We start from the raw sequence: 23,114 nt of genomic DNA on the forward strand, positions 1-23,114 counted from the left end.
GGATTCTGAGATTGTTAACTACTAGACTCCTGTGACCTCTCATACAGGTGGAAGGAGTCACAAAGTGTTATTAAAAATATAACTGTTGCTGTCTTTATGATACAAGGTCATCTTTTTTCTGCCTTTTGGTATATTTTGGGCCTTACACTTTAGGCAACTTGTAGTATTATAGCTTAGTGATAAGATTTTCCCAGGGAAATACAGATAGAAGGAAAATCATTCAATTCAACAGAATGCCTAGGACTATACTCTGCCATGAAGAGGTCTCATCCAGCTTTATTGCTTGCTTTCTTTTCAAAATAACCAACTCTATAGTGGGTTTTTTTTTTTTAAAGACCAATTGGGGAACAACAGACCTGAGGATAGTTTCTCCTTCTTGTGTATGCCACTTTCAGGTGTCTTCAAAGAGAGAAATAGACCCATGAGAGGCAGCTTAATTTAGTAGATAGCTTATTGATCTTGGGAGTCAGAAATACCTAGGGTTGAATCCCATTCTTGTTACTCAATAGCCGTGTGGCCATGGGTAAATGCCTTAACCTTTCTGAGCCTCATTTTCCTCAATTATAAAATGAGGATAATGGTGTTATAGTACTTACCTTTCAGGATGAGAGGTAAGTACTATAACTATTATATAAAGTGCATGGAAAATTTTAAAATGCTATATAAATGTCAGGTATGATGATGATGATGATGATGATGATGATGATGATGATGATGATGATGATGTGAGTTCTGTTGGTAGCATCTGCTGCCTTCCTATTTCCACAGCTCCACTGCTCTGCTTCCCTGATTGTGATAATACCACAAGGGAATGATTTTTCTATTCATTCATTCACTCAAAACCATTTGTTGAATATCTTTGGAGGATGATTCAGAAGAAGTAAGTGTGTTATTTACCTGTACGTGGGGCCTTAGGATGTGCATGGAAAAACAATATAGACACAACATTATTCACTCTGAACATAAAAACACATGAGTAACTATGCAAGATAACATGGATAAAGAAGACCATATTATAGACATATTTTAGGAATAAAATTCAAGAAGGATTGATTATGATCCTACTGAGTAGAAAGTCCATGCTATAATATATGTTGGCTATGTATAGGAGATATAAAATGAATAAATATGCCATAAAACTTACAATTTAATATTGAGGATAATACACTTATTTTTAAAAAATAATATTAGGTATAAATTTCATGAAAGGAGAACATTAGTCAGTATGGACTAAATGGTTTTGAAGTCTTTTTTAAAAAAGTGGAACTTAAACTGGTCCCTGGAGGATGTTTAGAATTTGATCTCAATGAGCCTTTGAGGTATATTGAACAACATGATGAAGACTTGATATTTTGAATGAGTTATGACATTCGTGAGAGACAAGAGCTTGGGTGGACTAAAGTGGAGGGTATTTGTTAGGGAGCTATAGAGTATAAATTTGAATAAGACCATGACATATTGTGCTGATATCTAATCAACTGGCTAAAGAACACAGATTTCATCCTATAAGGATGGGGGGAGCCTTTGAAGTTTTTTCAACAAAAGAGTAACATTGTCATATTAAGGGTGTGGAGGGACCTTTAAAATGATGCTCTTGTGAAGGTGATTGATATTAGTGGCACACTTAACTACATTAGAGCACTGGTAGTCAGATAGGTACTTGGATTAGGAGATTCTTGGACAGGAGCTCATTTCTAGAAATACAAAGTTTAAAGCCTTTGTTATTGACATAGAGCATCCAAAGACCTGGAAACCAGAAAGTTAAAGTAGTGATTAGAAAGTGTGTCATGAGTAATTGGGCAAAATAGGTCTTGATCATCAAACAAGATGAGAATTTGCAATCTAGGAAAGATCAGAGAATAAGACAACAGATAAACTCCAGTAATTAGAATGATCCCAATGCTGAAGAAATTAATAATGTTTTTTCTTCTTGCTCTTTTTTACTTCGTGTTGAATATGGGTTTCTGGGTTTCTGTAGGTGGGTTCAAGAAATGATTGTAGCTAGATGAAAATAGGAAACTTCAGAATTCCTCTGCTCATGATACCCGATGGTGTAGAAGACCTGGACTTCAGGCGTATTCTTTTTTGTTTATTTATTTATTTATTTGTCTGCTTATTTATTTATTTTTGGTTTTTGTTTTTGCAAGGCAGTGGGGTTAAGTGACTTGTCCAAGGTCACATGGCTAGGTAATTATTAAGTGTCTGAGTTTGGATTTGAAATCAGTCCTCCTGACTCCAGGGCCGGTGCTTTATAATCTAGCTGCCTCCATTCAGGAATATTCTTTTTTTTTTTTAAGTTTTTTTTGCAAGGCAATGGGGTTAAGTGGCTTGCCCAAGGCCACATGGCTAGGTAATTATTAAGTGTCTGAGGCTGGATTTGAACTCAGGTACTCCTGACTCCAAGGCCAGTGCTCTATCCACTGTGCCACCTAGCCGCCCCCATTCAGGAATATTCTTAAAGACATGATATTATTGTTAATGAAACATTTCTTTAATAGTAGTGCACCAGAGAGATTAAAAAAGTAAAAGAAGATTATAGGAAGCTAGATTAATTAATAGTTATGATAGTATTTTAGGCATGAGATGATAAAGACAATGTTCTATTACCAGACTATATCCCCTAGTCCTAACTAATTCCTATATTACCTCCACTTAGCCTTTCCCCCACTTCTTGCCATCCACTAAGATTTGATAACTCTATTTGTACTCTGTGTTCAACTCTCATTCTGGGTTAGCTCTCCAAATCATGTGTATCCCTTCCTCACTATTTACTCTTTCTACAATCATATTTTTGTTTCTTTCTTACTGTTTACTCTTTCTACAATTATTTGTATCCTCAGTGTTTATTCTTTCTATTTTTTCATTTTTCACAGATTGCAAGGTCACATTTGAGAATTTTCAAAGCCATATATGCCTTCAGTTCCTCAGTTTCATGCATAATGTATTTTAGTAGTTTCCTTGCTCTCAGCCCAGGAGATATTTTTATTTTTTGTTTCTTACAGACTGGAAAACTAGATCTGACATCAAGGAATCAACTCCAAAGATGGATGTTGCTGAAGAAGAAATATCCCAGGAGGTGATAATGAAACAACTGCCAAGGGATGGTCTTTGGTGTTCTCCATTTGGAGAGGCCTTGGAATGTGATGACCAGTTAGGGAGCCAGCACAGAATCAAGGAGAGAATGTTAGGACAAATGTCAGTCACACACAAGAAAAACTTAAATGGTAAGAATCATTCTGAATGTAATGAACTTGGAATAAGCCTTAGTCTGAGATCAATACTTCTTACCCAACAGAGAAGTTCTATAGGAAGGAGAAGTAATAAATGTGATACATGTGGAAAGGTCTTCAAACATCATTTAGACCTAGTTAAGCATCAACAAATCTGTGCAGGGAAGAAACCCTATGAATGTGATGATTGTGGAAAAACGTTCAGTCAGATTTCATATCTTACCCAGCATCGGAGAATTCATACTGGAGAGAAACCCTATGAATGTAGTGAATGTGAGAAAGCCTTCAGTCAGATTTCATACCTTACCCAACATCGGAGAATCCATACTGGAGAAAAACCCTATGAGTGTAATGAATGTGGGAAAACTTTCAGCCAGCGTACACATCTTACTTGGCATCAGAGAATTCATACTGGTGAGAAACCTTATAAATGTAATGAATGTGGGAAGGCCTTCAGCATCACCTCGTCACTTAATAAACATTGGAGAATTCATACTGGAGAAAAACCCTATGAGTGTATTGAATGTGGAAAAGCCTTTAGCCGAAGTACAGCCCTTACTCAACATCAAAGAATCCATACTGGAGAAAAACCCTGCCATTGTAGTGAATGTGGAAAAGCCTTTAGCAGAAGAACAGCCCTTACTCAACATCAGAGAGTTCATTCAGGAGAGAAACCTTATCATTGTAATGAATGTGGAAAAGCCTTTAGGCAACACAGAGCCCTTACTCAACATCAAAGAATTCATACTGGAGAAAAACCTTATCAATGTAGTGAATGTGGAAAAGCCTTCAGCAACAGGTCATCCCTTATTCAACATCAGAGAATTCACAGTGGAGAGAAACCCTATGAATGTAAAGAATGTGGGAAAGCTTTTAGTTGGAGGACACACCTTACTCAGCATCTAAGAATTCATACAGGAGAGAAACCCTATCAATGTCATGAATGTGGGAAAGCTTTCAGTGACAGATCATCTCTTACTCAACACCAGAGAATTCATACAGGAGAGAAACCCTATCAATGTAGTGAATGTGGAAGAGCCTTTAGCCGTAACTCATCTCTTACAAAACATCAAAGAATTCATGTTGGAGCAGAATCCTGTGAATTCAATTAATTTAGGAAGCCATTGAGCTAAAATAGACATTTTAGTAATTAATTCATACCGAAAGAAATCCTTTACATGAGGGAGGTCTTTCTTGTTCAAACTCAGACCTCAATGGACTTCACTGCAAAGAATCTGAAGAATAACACTGAAAATGAAGTGGATTTAGAGAAATTTCTTCCAGATTCATAAATATCCTTGAATTATAGAATAATATAATTTGAATTGAAAAAAACATCAGAGATAATTTAGTTCAACTCATTTCAAAACAGAAATTTCTCTAAAACATTTCTGCTAAGTAGTCTCCTAGGCTCACTTTGAGTTTCCCATGTGGAGGAAATTCATCTTCCCCAGGACAGTCCATTATACTGTTGAACAACTTCAATCTTAGACTTTTGCCTTAGAAATCCACTTTCCCCTAAATTTTTAACTCTTTTATATGTTGTTTTCTGCCATTAGATTGTAAATTCCTTGAGGGTAGGGACTGCCTTTTTTTTTTTTGCTTGTATTTTTATCCTCAGTGCTTAGCACAGTGCCTGGCACACAGTAAGCACTTAATAAATGCTTTATCTATTTTCTCTATTGCTTCATTCATTAATCTTAACTTTGCCTTTCAATTGAAGATAATTCATGTCTTTTCTAGTCTTCTCCAGGATTTAACTAATTTTAATATAATAGGCTCTCTAGGTTCCCTCAGAGAGTGATTGGGGGAAGTTTCTGACAGAGGGTGGAATTTTAACTGAGACTTGAAGGAAATAAGAAGGCAGAGACAAGGAGAAAGGGAATTTCAAGCCTAGGTAAGAACTGGTGAAGAGGCCCAGAGTCAGGAGATGGGAAATGTCATGTGTCAGGAGCACTATGAGGCTGGTGTCACTAGATAGTAGAGTAGGTGGAGAGTCAGCTCTGAGAAGACTGGAAAGGTAGGATGAGGTCAGGTTATGAAAGGATTTAAAAGTCAGAGGACTTTTATATTTGATCTTGAAGGTAATAGAGAGCTAGTAGAATTTATTGATAAAGGAAGTAGAGGGGATGACACAATCAGACCTGGGTTTTAATATCACTTTGATAGCTGAGTAGAGGGTAGACTGGAATGGAGGAAGGACTTGAGGCCAACCTCAGGCTATTGCAGTAGTTTAGGTGGAGGATATTGAATGTCTGCAACAGAGTGGTGGCAGTGATAGAAGAGAGAAGAGGGTTGTATAATAGAGATACTAGATAGTAGAATCAATAGGACTTTGTTTAAAAAAATTATATGAGGAGAGGGGCAGTGAGAGTGGAAAAAAAAGAAGACACCTAAATTATCATCTTGGGTAACCAGGAGAATGGAGTTGCCTTAGTCAGTATTAGGGAAATTAAGAATAAGGTAGGATTGGAAGTGGAGGGAATAACTTTAGGACATGTTGAGTTTAAGATGTCTATAGGATAGCCAGTTCAAAATATCTGATAGATAGTGGGAGATGTGAGAGTGAAAGTCAATGGAGGTGTGAAGGTTGGATAAATCCATTCAGACCCATCTGCATAGTTGAATCCATGAGAACAGATAAGATCACCAAGCAAAGAGCTACAGAAAGAAAAGAAGGATATCAGGACAGAGCCTTTGGAGGAATCCATGTTGAGGGGGTCATAATCTGGATGAAGATCCAGAGAAGATGTTATCAGAAAGGGTAAGAAGATTATCAGATCAGTGTCAGGAAAATCTGTAGGTGAAAGTAATCACTAATGAGGACTGACAAGAGGCATTGATAACTTTAGAGAGTGAAATTTCAGTTGAATGATGAGATCAGAAGTCAGACTACAGAGTCATAAAGAAAATAAGTGCTCGGGGACCTATCCCGAGCCTTCGCCTGGATACATACCTTTCCCCGGTCTTGGGATGTCACGGACCCGTCGGTCTTCGGACGCACGGACCCTCCTTTGGGGAAGGAGGGCAATAACTGGACAGAACACCCGGTTGCAGTCTAACAAGCAGGTCTTTATTGCTTACATAGCAGCGAAAAAAGCTCTCCTCTTCCCCAGTCCCCTCCCTTATCTAGTCTTCTGTTCCTCCCCCGAGCTCCTCCCCTGTTCCTCCCTCATGGGCGGAGCCACTCCTGTTACTGGGGCGTTCCCAGCACCCATGTGGGCGGGTTCACACCCCCAGGCGTCTCCTAACCCATAGGTGGCCAAGGTCCAGAGCTGGGTCCAGAGCAAATAAGAAGATGGAAGCATTAATAAAAGGCCTTAGGTGTCATCAAAGGGAAGAAAATATAAGGTGATAGTTAGTGGGGAATGAACAGATCAAGTTACGATTTATGAGGATGAGAGAGACATGGATGTACTTTTTAGGTAGGGAAATAGCCAGTTGTCAAATCCTTAAAACAAATGACCAAAGAATCACAACTGTTAATTCAGAAAAATAAAATAAACCAAAATAAAAACCAAAGAATTCCCAGAAGTTATAGGCAATAAGCCTTTTTCATTAATGGAGGAGGAAAACTAAAAATGAATGCCAGGGGTAATAGCAGCAATGAGGCAAGTTTGCCTAGTGAAGACAAAAAAGTCGTGTACTGCTTACCTCAATGTGGTTGCCATAAAGTATGTGATTTGTAAACTTGAAAATGATTTATAAATTATGAGCCACCATTCTTATAATACTTTTCTTTCTGCATGATGAAAGTTATTCCATTATTCTTTCACTCAAGTAAGTGGCTCTAATTGACATCTGTTGAATCTTGAGAACAATTGGATAACTATGAAATATGTCACTAGGATCTATTCTGACATTGTCCTTTCCAGTGTTTCTTCAAAAATGATCAAAAAAAATTTATGAAAAAAGAATCTCATGTTTGTGTATTTTCTGTCCTAGACAAAACTGCAAGAAAAGATAAAAGAAAAAAATTTTCTTATACTCTCCCTCTTTACTCTCTCCAGTTTCTTTCCTCAGTGATGCTCTCTTCTCTCTTAAGACTTTCTGCTGGTCTCATACTCTTCCCCCTTTCCTCATCAGAACCTACCTTTTGGAAAGAACTCATTTCAATTATTAATACCTTAGTGAAATGAGTTTCACATCATGTTTTACCTCTTTCAGAGGAATTTTTATTTTAAGCTCAGAGAACTTAAATGGAAATGCAGAGGTGCAGGGAATCCTTTTAATTAGGGGCTGACATCTAGTCCATCTTTATTTTTTAATATGCATTCATCTAGTAGGGGAGGGGCAAAGAATTATAGGGGATGTTGGGTAAATATAGATGAAATACCTTTTTGTGGAACCTACTCCATCCAGCATTTCTGATCATTCTGGTCAGAAGTTCAGTTGTCCAAAAATCTCACAAAAACCCCCCTAGTTGGGGGAAGGGAGGAAAATGTCAGAATTTCATAGTTAATTTCTGAGATTTGGCATATTGTCACCAGTAGCTGATGACCAACTGGGTACTCTTCAACCAGAATTTCCTCTCTGGAGTATCAGAGAAGGAAGCTGTGTTTGGGGAGTGAGATTCCATACCGGAACCCTTGTAAACAGATTTTATTATCTGATAAGCAACAACATATGTCATCACCATACCAATAAACTCTGTACTCATGTCACTAATGGGAAACAGCCCTATTTAGAGTCTGGAAACAAATACATGCTTTGGTCTTTAGTAGGTTTCATTTGTGGCATATCCTTGATCCTAGCAACCCATTCTCTGGTCCAGTCCACTGACCTAGTTTTAAGTTTTCATTGAAGGGAAGGAACCATATGGTTCAAATCCTGGAATGGTATTTTCACTGTTGATCTGTTTTTCTTTTTAATTTCCACATTTTATTTTATTTTCAGTTCTGAAGTCTCCCCCCCCCACCATCCCTATCTCCATCCATTGAGAAGCCAAGAAAACAAAACAAATATGTAAAGTCAAGCAAAACAGATTCCCAAATGAAATATGTCTCCAAAGAAGCCTAACTGAAGGTTAGAGCATTAGAGAGGGTGAGAGAGTGAAACAGAGAGAGAGGGAGAGACTATGAGTTCTGTAATCTCTAACAGACTCCATGGTGTGCTGTGGTGCAGACCCTTGCTATGACTAACAAGATGAAAGGACTATTTGTTGGGGGAAAGCTAAGCTTGGGGAAAATGAGTCTGGCATACTGAGAGAGAAGTAAGTTATTTTCATGTCTTCTCTATCATTGCAGAAAAAGATATTTGGGATGAGGTATGGAGTAATTGTGATGGTTACTTGTTAAATTGAGGTAGTTAGGTGACTCAATAGAAGACTGGGCCTGGAGTCAGTAAGACCTGAATTTAAATCCAATTCAGATACTTACTAGCCATGTGACCTTGAGCTAGTCACTTAACCTCTATCTTCCTTAATCCCCTGGAGAAGGAAATGACTAATCACTCCAGTATTTTTACCAAGAAAACCCTATGGACAATATTTTTGCATGCTACAACCCAAGATTCAATCACTGAACAACTGAACAACAGTTTAATTGTATTAGTAATTCTGTTAAGTCTGCAGTTATCCTGGTATATCTCTGATCAAACTTAGCCAATATCCAACATTTCAGCAACTAGAGGAGATGGCAAGTTTTATTTCTGAAAATCTGTATCACTGATCTTCCCTAAGGGCTTGTTGTTCATTCAGAGTTGGGATATCTTACATGGCTCCTGCTGAGTAGAATTTCCTGTCATGCTGGTTTGGTTTGTTGGGATGTAGTACAAAGGTTGTGGAAATAAATTGTGTTAAGGACCTAATCATACCTCCCCTCCCCAAGTGCCTTACTGACCTATCCCATAGGCACAAGATATTTCAGAAATATGAAGGAAAGTCCTGGATGAATGTTAACCCATTTATACCTAGCTAGATAGCATGCTTTACTTTCTAGATGCCAACTTGAGGATGAGTAAATTAGCAATTTAGGCCATGAACAAACTTAATTGTACTTTGTTTTTCCTTTCACCAAATTTAGATTCCCTGAGCTTTAAAGACCCCTATTTAAAGAGCTCTAACTGACTGTCTGGAAATCCCTATTTGTGTGAAAGTTTCTTGAACCCCAGTCAGGTCCACAAGAATACTTCCAATGAATTTTCAAAATCAGCCATGGAGTAAGTGAGACTGTTTGCACTCTTTAGTTGTTTTTCTCCCTCCTTTTCCCTTTTAATCACCTACATGCTCAAAGATACCAGATTCCAAATCTGGGATAGAGTGATCCATATACCATATCTCCCTACCAGTCATAGGTGGGAAAGGGGAGAATTCCTGAGAAGTAAGGAAAATGGGTAAACATTACAAATGTACATCTGAGATAGGATAGGAAAGCAAGCCGTGAAGAAGCTGGGAAGCTGACTTTTGTGTTGCCAGCCCCATAAGCAATCTTTTTTTTTTTTTTTAGGTTTTTGCAAGGCAAACAGGGTTAAGTGGCTTGCCCAAGGCCACACAGCTAGGTAATTATTAAGTGTCTGAGACCAGATTTGAACCCAGGTACTCCTGACTCTAGAGCCGGTGCTTTATCCACTACACCACCTAGCCGCCCCTTAAGCAATCTGACATGCTTTTTGGGGGACCACCACACCCCTGAGTTGAATTGTGACTTCAGGCCTTGCACTGCCCAAATAGCAAATATTAATACATACTTTTGGGACCATAGCAACCTCAAATCAAAACCTACCAAGACTTCTGGCCATATAGAATAGCTAAAAACAAACCTCATTAGAACATAATATATATTTATTATACATAGTATAAATATAAATTCAGTGTGTGCTGTTCTTTCCTCTTTGGTATAATGGCTAGTTTGGCACATAATACCTCATAAAAAAATCATTCACTGCTGAATGACAAGGGAAAATAGGCAGGATGACTTGAACATTCTTTTCATTTACCCTCAAGGGACCCAATAATACTAAACTATATTGGTGCAGTGAATAAGTCACTGAGTGTAGAATCTGGAAGACCCGAGTTCAAATACAACCTGCGTGATCCTATGCAGGCAAGTCCCTTCACTTCCTTTTGCCTCAGTTTCCTCATCTGTAAAATTGGCATGATAGTGCCTGCCTCCCAGGATTATTGTGATTAAGAATATATCACAGGGCCTTGCACATGTATGCTCTAAACAAATGCTTATAATATAATAATAATAATAATAATAATTAGTAGTAGTAGTAGTACAGCAATTATAAGCACTATTAGTATTATAGCTTAACAGAAACACCCTCAGCAGATTATGCTCAAAACAACTTTCATGTCTTCCACAGCAGTTACTCTGTTGCCCTATGAGTCTATGATTATGACACTGCCTGTTTTCCAAGGATGTAAGTATAGTTTGGTAGAAAGAGGACTGATCCTGACTCAAATCTTATTACCTGTAGGATGCTGGGGAGTCATTTAACCTTTAAGAGCCCTGGTTGCCTCATCCATAAAATAGAAGAGATTGATCAGACATTATCTAAGCCCTCTTCAAGGTTTAAATCTGTGATCCCATGACAGGAAAGAAAGTTTTCCTGCCCTGGCAGTTTGAGTCATTCTCTCTCAGATTCAGCCCCATACTTCTTCATCAGATCAGGGAAGCATTCATCAGCAGGACAGTGGGAGGAGTTTCCTGTGAGTGTATTGTGACTTTAATGGAAGAGCCTGACTTTACTTGCTGTGGGTACTTGGAAAGAGTTTTTCAGATTGGGTAGTATTTATCATTAGGAAATTGGGAGCAGTTTCTTGAGGGTGGGTGATAACTTAAATGGAAGAGATCCTGGAACTGTTATGTATCAAACTAGATATATCCTTTGACTCAGCAATACTGATAATAGGTCTATACCACTAAAGAGATCAGATAAACAGGAAACTTAATGTGCCAAACTATTTGTAGTGACTCTTTTTATAGTGTCAAAGAACTGAAAATAGGGGTAGGTCCATCAGCTGGGAAATAGCTAAGCAATTATATGAATACAACAGAATGCTACTGTGGCTTTAAGAAATTATAAAGGGGGGCAACTAGGTGGCCCAGTAGACAGAGGGCACTGGCCCTAGAGTTCAGGAGGATGCGAGTTCAAATCCAGCACAGACAATAATTACCTAGCAGTGTGACCTTGGGCAAGTGGGTACAGTATAATTAGTACAATAAAAACTATTGTAAGGACAAATAACTTTGAAGGTCTTAAGAACTCTGATCCATACAACAACCAGCAATAAATTCAGAAGAAAAATGTTACCCATCTATAGTTAGAGAATTGAGGCATATTTGGGGGAAAACATGGCTAATGTGGAAATTTGTTTTGCTTGACTATATATGCTTTTCTTCACCAATAGACTGTACCTTTTGAAGGTAAGGACTATTTCATTTTTTGTCCCAGAACCTGAGTCAGTGTCTTGCTGCTTAATAAGTAGGTGCTTAAGAAATTAAATTGCCTCATATCCTTTGATCTTGGAACCCTCAGACACCCAGACAAACTTTTCAGTGTTTTTTCTCTTTTGCCAATTCAGATCCCACCTCTTCTGCACCCAGTTGAGGAAGTCTCAAAAACAGTAACAGAGCTGCTGCTTTTCTTAAATCTTCCAGCAGGGGTCTCCAGAGACTGTATCTCAGCATCTGAAAAGCTAACCTTACAAGGAGCCACAGAGACAGAATTCTGTTAATTTTTGTCTTAGATGAGCTGGGAAGTAGGGCCTCCTAACCTTAGCACCTGTAATTACCCAGACATCTTTGTACAGGTGGACAGAGGATTTAGAAGGTCTCAAACCCAGTGAAAATTGCTAATGAATGTCTAATCCTAGGATCCACCATGAATAAAGCTAAGGTACCCTTCTGTCCGGCCTAATTGGACACTGATGTAACAGATAATAATCTTTTCAGAAATGTAGAAGAGTTTCTTTAGGAGATCATGGAGAATTCTGGCAAACCTCCTTCAGTTGAGGTTGCTAATTAGAGGAACTGCTATAGGAGAAAGAGACAATGATATAGTGCTAGCCTTTTAAAATTTCTGAATCAGAATTCAGATTAAAATACCTTTATTTGGATCACTCAGTTTTATATATATTTCCACTTGGAATAAATTAGCCCATAGGGAAGAGTTGCTAATTAACCTGCATTTAACTATGCACTACTTTACCACTTCAGCTATGGCCAACCTTATGACCAACTTGTGGAACTGTCTAAATCTATTTACTATGTTCTGGTTGTCCTTGGGGGAGAGCTAACATATCACAACTCATGAACCACAATGTATATTATACAGCCCACCCACAATGCTTGGACAAGTATTTCCACTGACAGAAACTACCCTGTCACAATGGGAAGGAGTTTGTAAGAGTTCCACTTATGTCTCATCTCTAAACTGACCACTTCTCACCTTACATCTGATAGCCTATCTCTTTATGAAAGTTGAGCTCAAACTTTCAGGTTTTATTGTAAATTTGTAATCTTCTGTGAGCTTTACAGGTTTAGTGCTGACCCAGAAAGAACAAATATCCCAGAGATTTCATATGTCCTATTGGTATTTGAAATATAAAGGTCAGTGCCCACATATAGTGACAGCTGCTTTACATCAGCAGAGGGGGGAATAGTTTAGTAGGTTTTATAAGTGCAGAATCCATAAAAGCCAACAGATGGTGTTCAAACCTAATATGTGCTCAATATCGCAAAGCAGACCCAAACTACTCCCTGTTTTCTTAGATCAAGTTTCTGCTAATCTAGGAGTACAATAATTCATAATTGCATCAAAACCAATACAAGGAGGATCACTTTTTGGATGATAATGAGATCTGAGGTGTGGTGACTGATTTTGGATGATCATGGAAGGTAGTTATGGGATCTGAGGAAGGAAGTAGACTGGATGCCAAGCATGTTTGAAGGGACACCAACACGAATATTGAATTCATACTATGGAGAGATGAGAATAGAGTTTGGGGGGGAAAAGAATGCTGTGAGGCATGTATTGAACTCCTTAAGAAATGAGGGAGGGTGGGGGTGGCTAGGTGGAGTAGTGGATAAAGCACTGGCCCTGGAGTCAGGAGTACTTGGGTTGAAATCCAGTCTCAGACACTTAATAATTACCTAGCTGTGTGGCCTTGGGCAAGCCACTTAACCCCATTTGCCTTGCAAAAACCTAAAAAAAAAGGTGGGAGGGTGATCTGGAGTACAGAAGACAGCAGCAATAAGGATATGGATAAGATGATACAGACAGATAGAATGGACCTCAAAGGAAGAGAGATTGCTAAGAGGGCAGATGGAGGAATTGAGGTGGTAGTGGAGAACAGAGAGAATGCTAATTCTTCCTCTAGAGAAGGATTGGTTAGAAGCTCTTGAGAGAGTGACAAGGATTAGACAATTTTTTTAGAGAGATTTTTTTTGAATTTTACAGATTTTTCTCCCAATTTTGCTTCCCTCCCCCTCACCTCTCACAGACGGCAGTCTGATAGTCTTTACCTTGTTTCCATGCTATATACATTGATCAAAATTGAGTGTGTTGAGAGAGAAATCATTTCCTTAAGGAAAAAGTAAAATACAAGAGATAGCAAACTTATATAATACATAAAATAACTTTTTTAAATTAAAGATAGTCTTGGACTTTGTTAAACTCTACAATTCTTTCTTTGGATACAGAGAGTATTCTCCATCACAGATACCCCAAAATTGTCCCCGATTATTGCCCTGATGAATTGAGTTAATCCATTAAGGTTGATCATCAACCCCATGTTGCTGTTAGGATGTACAATGTTCTTCTGGTTCTGCTCATCTTGCTCAGCATAAGTTCATGCAAGTCTTTCCAGGTTTCTCTGAAAGGATGAGACAATTTCAACAAAAAAAAATCAGTTTTCTATTTAAACACCCATTCTGGAAAGGCTGGATTACCCAAGTAAGTCTATATTACTAAAGAAAGACCTTTCAAGCTAGAAAAGAGAAGACTTATGGTGGGATCACATCTGTGGGATAGAATTTCTATTACAAAAGGAGTTTGAAAAATTTCTCTGGAAAAGAGGAGGAATCAAAGTCATAGGACAGTGACAGATAACTCTTCCCTGACACTGATTTTAAACCTTGTAATGTCTGAAGACTTTCCTTCCCCTGACTTGGACCTTGGGGTTTAGTAATAGAATCCAGAAGAGAGTGATTGGAGCGATAGTGTATCTATTCTATTTCTTTTTTTTTTTGTTTTATTGCCTCAAAGACTGGCAACAAGGTTAATTACTAAATGTTTCTTTGCTATTTCAACATTTTCCCCCACTGTTTATTTTTTAAAATGGTTTAAAAGAGTAAGTTAAAAGATTAACAACTGGGGTGGCTAGGTGGTGCAGTGGATAGAGCACCGGCCCTGGAGTCAGGAGTACCAGAGTTCAAATCTGGTCTCAGACACTTAATAATTACCTAGCTGTGCGGCCTTGGGCAAGCCACTTAACCCCGTTGCCTAGCAAAAAACTAAAAAAAAAAACAACATGAGAAGGAAGGAACATCTGTTAATATTTGATTGGACTGAATTTCAACGGATTGTGAGATCACCATCTCACACTGGAAATCAATAGATGATGTATGGGCTCAAAACATTTATGTATCATATTTGTAATTTATATTTTCAGGGTTATTTTTTAGCTCTACAGGGAATTTTTTATAAGTACCTACATTTATTACATACCTTCATTGTGCTACAAAGGGATGAGAATGCTGGGTTTTTGAAAGTATCCCTAAAACCAAAAGGATTTAGGGGAGCAGAAAATAATTATTTTCAACTGTCAATTCTTCCACCTTCCCTTTGTGGTCCAGCACTCCCCCACCCATGTGCCGTTTCATCTCTGCCTTTCCCTTCCATTGTACACTCTGAAAGCCTTTTTTTGTATCATTAACAAGCTTCTTTTCATCCTAGATGTCTTTCCCTTACACAGTTGACTCAGGATGTGACTTTCTCTAGAAGTCTGTACTTCCCTCCTCTCTCGGTATAGAGGAATCATAGAGGGTCAAAAGCAGACTCCCCAGAGCAAATAAAGTTATTCACTTCCTGACAGAGCACTTGCTCTGTCTATGCAGAATTTTTGGATGTGGACATTTGTTTTGGTGGACCATAAATATGTGTTACAAAGGTTCTAAGTTGGAAAGGAAAAAAGTCAAAAACTTCGATAATTTGACAAAAACAAATTTTAGTTTTAAAAAGAATTTAAAGTCTACTTATTCCAATTAGGATTTTTTATTTTTATTTTGTCACCACCTTTCCGAGGGGAGTTTGCCTGCCTGTTGCCTGTTGTAGGTTTATCTCCCAACTCCAACTCTGATTCATTCCAGTCACCCGGGGTCACCTTGGTAGTTTGCACAGAGTGACAGCTGCTAAAAACTGCAAACGTGTAGTCCAAGAAGCAGTGAAAAGAAAGAGCAATAAAAAGTAACCTTCTTTATCTGGCTGTGTGGCCTTGGGCATTTAACCCCATTGCCTTGCAAAAAACCTAAAATTTTTTTAAAAAGTGCCCTTCCTTGCACAGCCGGTGCTCCGGCTCTGGAGGAGGTTCCTCCCAACTGTGAGGATCTTCGGTGGCTTTCTCGTGTCCCTTGGGGATAGCGATGGGTCAGAGCCCACCCAGAAGGGTCTCCGCGAGGAAAGCGCTCCGTGGCCTCTACGCTCTACGTGAATGTAAGCCATCGCTATCGATAAGATTATCCATGAAGAATCTTCGGTTGAGCAGCGTTCGGCAGCGCCCCAAGTTGAATGCCGCCGAGCTTCCGCAGCCTCTCCCCTTGGAGTGGGCTCTCTGCGCCCCTGGTCTGGGCGGAGAGGCTTCAGGAGGAAACAGGACCCCCGGCCCCCGCCCCAAGTTCGAGGCTCGGTCTGCGCAGGCGCCCTTATGAGTTGGCCCCGAACTTTATGCGCTTTTGTGCCAGCGCTCCGCGTGGTGGTAAGTGCGCCCGGGAGTGGGGGGGGGGCGCTCTGCCCGCCCCCCCGCCGCCGCCCCGCATTCTCCCGGTATGTTTCGCACCTCCTCCTCCTCCCACCCGCGCCCCAAGACCCCCCTCCCCACTCCCGACTCCTGGTAGCTTCCCCCCCCCCCATGGCCTTCCATCGCCATCCGTCCGTCCCGAGCGCCCCCTCCTCTCCTGGCACCGCGGTCCGCTATCCGGCCCTCTCCACCCCCCCCCCCCGCGCGCAGCAGCTTCCAGCTCCAGAGGGTCCTGTGCCCCTCCCGGGGCCACCCCCAGCCTTGGTCAGAGCCCCCCTGTGAAGACTGAGAGCGGACGAGAGGTGGGACGAAGAGGGCCGAGGAAGCGTAGCTGAGAGGGCGGGGAGTCGGGACCGGGGGAGAAGCGAGCACAGCCACGCGCGCACGGCTGTGTGCGAACTGCCGGTTTGGGGGCGCCAGGCTGCCCCCCATGTGGGCGGCTTCAGAGACTCAGCTGAGGTTTCCGGTTCTTGCTGCCCCCATTCAAGCCTAGGTGGAGGGGCTGATCCTGAGCCGGGGGCTCCGGCGCCTTAGTCCTGAAACTGGGATGGGAAACTAGGGGTTTGTGTCGCTGAGCCCCTCAAGGCCGGAGAAACACCGGGGAGTGGGGCCGGGAGGGGAGAAGTTCCCCGCGTATGTGGTCCTGTGGACCCCTTTGTGTCAGAAAGGGACCCCTTGCTGAAGATCTCCTTGGATGACTCAAGGAAAAGCCCTCTGGGTAAATAAAGTCAGAAAAGGAATCCTGTATATCAGAGTCCGGGGTGTAGGTAGGTGCTTATGCATCAGAGCTCTGCATCTGTGACTATTTCAGAGGTTCCTGGGAATGTTTTTCTGTATCAGAGAAAAATGCCTGTATATTTCTCTATCGGAGAATAACTAATTTGTCAGAGCCCCACTCTTTGATTGTAACCATCTAACCAATTATGAATCCATATGATTATATTATCATCTAATCCCATCTCCCCATCTTCTCCACAAGATTATTGAGATAGTGTGAAATACTTTATCAAAAGATTTGCTGAAATCTAAAATAACTATCCCATTAATAAAGGACATAAAGTTAGTCTGGCATGCTCTTGATGAAGCCATTCTTTCCTTTCCAGATATTCACCCAAATAAGTCTCTCTTTTTTTTTTTTTGGCCAGGCAAATGGGCTTAAGTGGCTTGCCCAAGGCCACACAGCTAGGTAATTATTAAGTGTCTGAGATCAGATTTGAACCCAGGTACTCCTGACTCCAGGGCCGGTGCTTTATCCACTGCACCACCTAGCCGCCCCCCCCATAAATCTTTATTGAAATTTTATAGAATTTTTCAGAAATCGAAGTCAAGCTCACCGATCTACATTTTCCAGGTTTTGTTCTCTCCCTTTTGTGAAAATTAGAATAATTTACCATTCTCTAATCTAGTTGTCTGTTTCTGATTTCCCATGATTGCTTATATCACTGACAGTGGCTCTGCTGTTACCTCTGCCCAAAGATGTCATTCACCTGAATATGGTGATTTGAATTAGTGAAGGTTAGCTAAATCTTCATTCAGTTTCTCCTTATTTATCTTGGATATCAAGTTCCTCTTAATCATTTTTCCTCTGTCATTTCCAATGTAAAAGTTATTCTTTGCTGAGAAAATAGAAACAAAATGAAAATTGAGCAGCAGCTCTGCCTACCTTCTTTTGTCAGTTATCATTGTTCTATATATCTCAAGCAACCTTCTTTGATCCTCCTTTTCCCCAATGTAACTTTTTAAGAACACGTTTTTGTTCTCCCTAATTAAGCAAACACTTTGTGTCAGTCATATTGCTCTGCACTGAGGTTACAAGTGAAAACAGAGTCCCTGCCCTCAATGGGAGAGACAATATGCAAACGACACATATAGACAGGGTAAACTAGAGGTAAACTCAGAAGAGAGGCAGTGGCATTAAAAAAGGCCGAGACAGGCTTTATGGCAGAAGGTAGGTTTTAAGATGCCACTTTAGGAGTTGGAGATTAGAACAGAGAAGTTTTCAGGCATGGGGGACAGCCAGGGAAAATGCAGAAAGTTGGGAAATGGGGTGTCATGTGAAAGGAACAGCAAAGAGGAGACCACTGACACTGTACCCTAGAGTCTATGAAGGGGTCTAAAACATAAAAAAGATAGAAAAGGCAAGAAGGGGTTAAATTATTAAAGAGCTCTAAAGCCCATTAGAGGATTGTCCATTTGATCTTGGAAATAATAGAAAGCCTTTGGAATTTATTGAATAAGTCTACAGTGAATAGTTTTAGGTCTATGCTTTAAGATCACTTTAATGATTGAGTGGAAGATAGATTGTAATGGGGAGAGACTTGAGGAACACCAACCAGAAGATGATTGAAATAATAAGGGTGTGAGGTGATAAAGGCTCTGCATGAAGGTGGTGGAAGTTTTAGAGGAGAGCTTATATGAGAAATGTTGTAAAGATAAAATGAGCAAGATTTGGTAAAAGAGTGAAAAATTAGTTTGGGGGAGGGAAGGGGAGTGAAAAAGAGAGGAGCTAAGGATGACACCTACCTTGCCAACCTCAGCTCATTCTGAGCTTTAGTAATCCTAACACTATTTTTTTTTCTTTTTTAGTTTTTGCAAGGCAAGGGGGTTAAGTGGCTTGCCCAAGGCCACACAGCTAGGCATTTATTAAGTGTCTGAGGTCTGATTTGAACTCAGGTCTTCCTGACTCTAGGGCCAGTGCTCTATCTACTGCACCACCTAGCTGCCCCAACACTATTTTTATAAGGCCATGCCACACTCATATTCATCTTCTGTTACCTGGTCTTGGCTTCTGTATTATTTTTTATTTTTAAAAATCTAAGTTGGTTAGTGAGATCAAGGCCAGAGGCATAGATTTGAAAATATATGCATGGTGATGGTTACTTGAAATTATAAGAATACATTAGATGTTGCCAAAGTGAAAGGAGTAGAGAGAGAGAGAAATCTTGAGAGCATCCATCTTAAAGGATCAAAAAGAAGATGCAGAACCATTGAAGGGAACAGTAGTAGTAGTTGAAAATCTATAAGGAAACCAGAAGGGGGTGGTATTTCAAAAGCTGAGAGAAGGGGAGGTTGGTAACAGTGACAATTGCTGCAGAAAGATCAAGGAGAATGACAACTGCAACAAGGTCTGGATCCACATCCTCATTTGCCATTCCCTCCTGGAGATCCTATTACCTCCTGAAGTTCAACATGCTCCAAACCAAGCTCATTCACCATTTTTTTCCAACCAATGTTCCCCTAATTGCCTGTGTTTGTGGCCTTGAGGTTGTCTCATATCCAATCAGTTTTCAAGTCCTTGATTTAGAACTGAAAGAGACCTTAGAGATGAAATCCAACTTCACCACTCTACAGATGAGGAAACATACAGAGAGGTTAAATGACTTGTGCAGAGTTACAAAATTAGTAAGTGTCTGGCGCAGAACATCAGGTGTAGGTTCTTAAAGAACTGTCAGAAGAACTCAGCCACTGACAGTGATGTTTGAAAGATAGTAGAGTAGGAAAGGCACCACAAAGATTGGAGGAGGACAAATGTAGGAATGGTTGGTATTAAGAAAAGGAAGAAATTGTCACATAGAGCCAGAATGGCATCGCTAAGGAAAGGTTGCTTTGTTTTGTTTTTGACAGAATTACTAAAATGGTAAATCAAGGTATTGCTATAACTACAATTTACCTAGATTTTAACAAAACATTTAATGAACCTTTTCATGCTATTCTAATGGGAAGGAAGGAGAGATTTGAGTTAGGCAATAGTCCAATTGAGTAGATTTGGAAAGATTGAATGATCAGATCCAAAGAGTTAGTCATTGATGATTCTACATCATCTTAAAAACCTTGACTGGCTAAAATGTTGGACCAGATCAAAGAAAATTACATTTAATAGGGACAGATTTAAAGACAGTTATTGGATTTAAAAGAATTAACTTCCCAATTTAAAGATGAAGCTTTGTAATTTTTAGTGGATCACAAGCTTATTGAATCAACTGTAAAATATGAGCGCTAAGATTGTAGATCCCATTAAAAGAAGCAGATTAGTGACCAGGAATAATGCTAATAAGAATCCTGCTGGATTCTGCCTTGATCAGACCACACCTTACATATAGTAATCAGTCCCAGGATCACATTTTAGGACAGATATTATAAACAGAAAAATGGTCCAGAAATGGAAAAGAGCATCAGGTTCATGACCTGTGGGGATCAAATGAAGGAACTAGAGATATCCTGGAGAAGAGAAGACCAAAGGGACATTTTCAAAGATTTGAAGGGCTGGTACATGGAAGAACCCCAGAAGGCAGAACTATAGCAATGAGTGGAACTTTGGAAAAAAGTAGGTGCGATATAAAGCAAAATGACTAAGAATTATAGCTACATACAGAGTGGAAGATCTTGAAAGGTAGTCATTTCTCTTTCACCCAGTTCTTTCAGCAAAGCCTAGGTGACCCATTCAAGAATATTATAGAAGAGGGGATTATTGGAGAGAGAGAGAGAGGGAGATACATTAGAGAAAATCACTTCTCTAAGCTCTTTATTAGTTTACAGTCAGGCACATGGAAAAATAAAAAAGCAAAAATAAGTGGAAACTTTTAAAGAAGATCTTCAAACCTAAGATATGTGATAGGTAGACATACGCAATTCTTTCATTTCTTCTATTCTGCTTCTGCAACCTGACCATTCTCACTACATTTTGATAACATGATCTCTATATTTGTCCCCCAGACTGACTACTGAAGGATATTAGTAGCTTCCTTCTCCTCTCAACTACTTTTCCCCTTTTAGCAGTCCCATTGGGTGATTTTCCTCTTTAATACAATCTACAGAGCTTTTCTCCCATTCATATAGGACAGATGGGCAACATTAATAGATCTAGGTACCAGAAACAAAGATATGAAATCCATAATCTCATGAACTTTTTTTTCATGAACTCTCTTAATTTTAACATGTTTCTGTCCACAGTGACCTTGGATAGAGTCAGTAGCTATTCATCCTGGAATACTAGAAATCTCCATACACTCCTCCATGCTGTCTCTTCAGTGATCAGGACATAGGTGAAGTTTCCATATCTAGAAAACAGGAAGAAGGCAGGATGATCATGGAGAATTTGAATCAAATATTTGAGAGTGGTGAAACACTTACCAATAAGTCATGTGACCCTGGGCAAGTCAGTTAGCATCTATGTACTTCAGTTTCCTCATTTGCAAAATTATGGGGTTGGACCAGGACTTAAAGGTCATTTTCAGCTGTAAAACTATGATTCTGTAACTATGGCCAGGATGGGCAAGAATTTCTCCAGCACCAGTTATCCCAGGGTCTGCTCCTTTTTTTGTCAGACTTTAAGATGTGAAATCTAAAGAGTCTAGGTAAGTTACTTTTCAAATATTTGAAGGGTCATGGAGGAACAATTAGATTTATTTTGCTCAGTTTCAGAAGGCAGAACCAGACCAATGAGTTGCACTAATCCAATGCCTTATCCTACTCCTTATCTTGTTCTGGGTTTTTAACTGGTTCACCTAGTGTCCCATAACTAGCCCCACATTTGGGGTCTTGGACATAATGATCTTTGTCCAAATTGCAGAATTTGGTAATTTAACTTTAAAAAAATATAAGCCTTTCTTTCTTTTCCCTTAGTCCTAATTCCTCATACACAAAATGTCTAATATGTAAACATGTTAAACACAAATGTAAATGTACAATGATCACTAGATTGTTTGCTGCTGAGGGGAGGGGAGGGGGTAAAGGGAGGGTGGAAGAAAATTATGTAACTTATAAATATGCAAGTGAATGAATGTTAAAAAAAACTTTTATAACATGTAATTGGAAAAATAAAATAAAATGTCAATCAAAAAATTATAAACCTAATCATATCTCAATAACTATAAACAAAACCATGTGATACTCAATATTTTAAAAAGAAAAGTCATAAACTTTAACAAAATAATAACTGCTTACTTCCTGTGTCCTTCCATGATCTCTGTACTTAAAAAATATATATTGTCATTCTCATTCTAGTTTTGTGACTTAATATCATTTTGCTTAACTTTCCATATTTCTTTGTAATCCTCATATTTTTGTGGTAATAATGCAATAATATTTCTTTATACTGATATACCCTAATATATTTGCCATTTTCTATTATTAGATTATACATTAATTTTAGGTCTCCATTATGACAAGGGAAGCAGCCTATTTTTGTATGAAATTTTCCCCCTTTTAAAAATAATATTCTTAGGCTATAGCTTCATGGTAGATATAGTAGATCAAAATATAATCCTGTTTTTATGCAAGGGACAATAAGAGTGTTCTGTATTATGAACTGCTTAGTAAGAAGTTTGTATCAATTTCCTATTCCACTAGCTATTTAATGGAGGGTATTTCCCTGGAATTCCACCAATATTGAATTTTGGTCTTTTTTAGGTAATGTTTTTCTAAAAATACATTTTATTATTTTATTTGATTCTACAATGTATTTTGGTAAATATTACATTAAGTTGTAAATTACTTTGGGAAATATTAAATATCCACTAAAATTCTTCAAAGCCTTCTCTTACTGTGGCAGTATCTACAGATTCTTTTTCTTTTTCCAGAAAATATCTAAATCGGTGGTTAAAATTCTTTTGTTAAACCTATTACTGTTAAAGAGAGAAGTTATTTAAAGAAACCTTTTTAGGGATAACAAACTGAAACATTGAATTGGGATAATGAACATTTGCAGTTGTAACTGAATAGTTTGCTTTCTTCCTTGTGCTTATTAAAGAAGTTGAAGTTGGTTGTCCAATAAGAAACTTAAAATGTTAGCAAAAATGTTGGAATACTGTTGCACATCATTAGGGAGAATAATATTTGGGGAACTGGACGAATGCCTTCAAACACTTAGTTATTGGAACCTACATTTATTATTATTTTCTGCTCTAGGAAAACAACCAGGA

The 23,114-nt window shown here is 39.1% G+C and overlaps 1 protein-coding gene across 1 annotated transcript in view; it reads left to right on the forward strand.

Moving 5' to 3' along the window:
- Positions 1 to 23,114, forward strand: part of LOC141505591 (uncharacterized) — a 47,839-nt gene that overhangs the window by 5,986 nt on the left and 18,739 nt on the right. The window contains exon 3 of the mRNA XM_074211532.1: positions 3,003 to 4,298. Coding sequence (XP_074067633.1) covers positions 3,003 to 4,298 — 1,296 coding nt within the window. The remainder of the gene's footprint in view (positions 1 to 3,002; positions 4,299 to 23,114) is intronic.

Source organism: Macrotis lagotis, chromosome 1, assembly GCF_037893015.1.
Source record: "Macrotis lagotis isolate mMagLag1 chromosome 1, bilby.v1.9.chrom.fasta, whole genome shotgun sequence".
Classification (NCBI taxonomy): domain Eukaryota; kingdom Metazoa; phylum Chordata; class Mammalia; order Peramelemorphia; family Peramelidae; genus Macrotis; species Macrotis lagotis.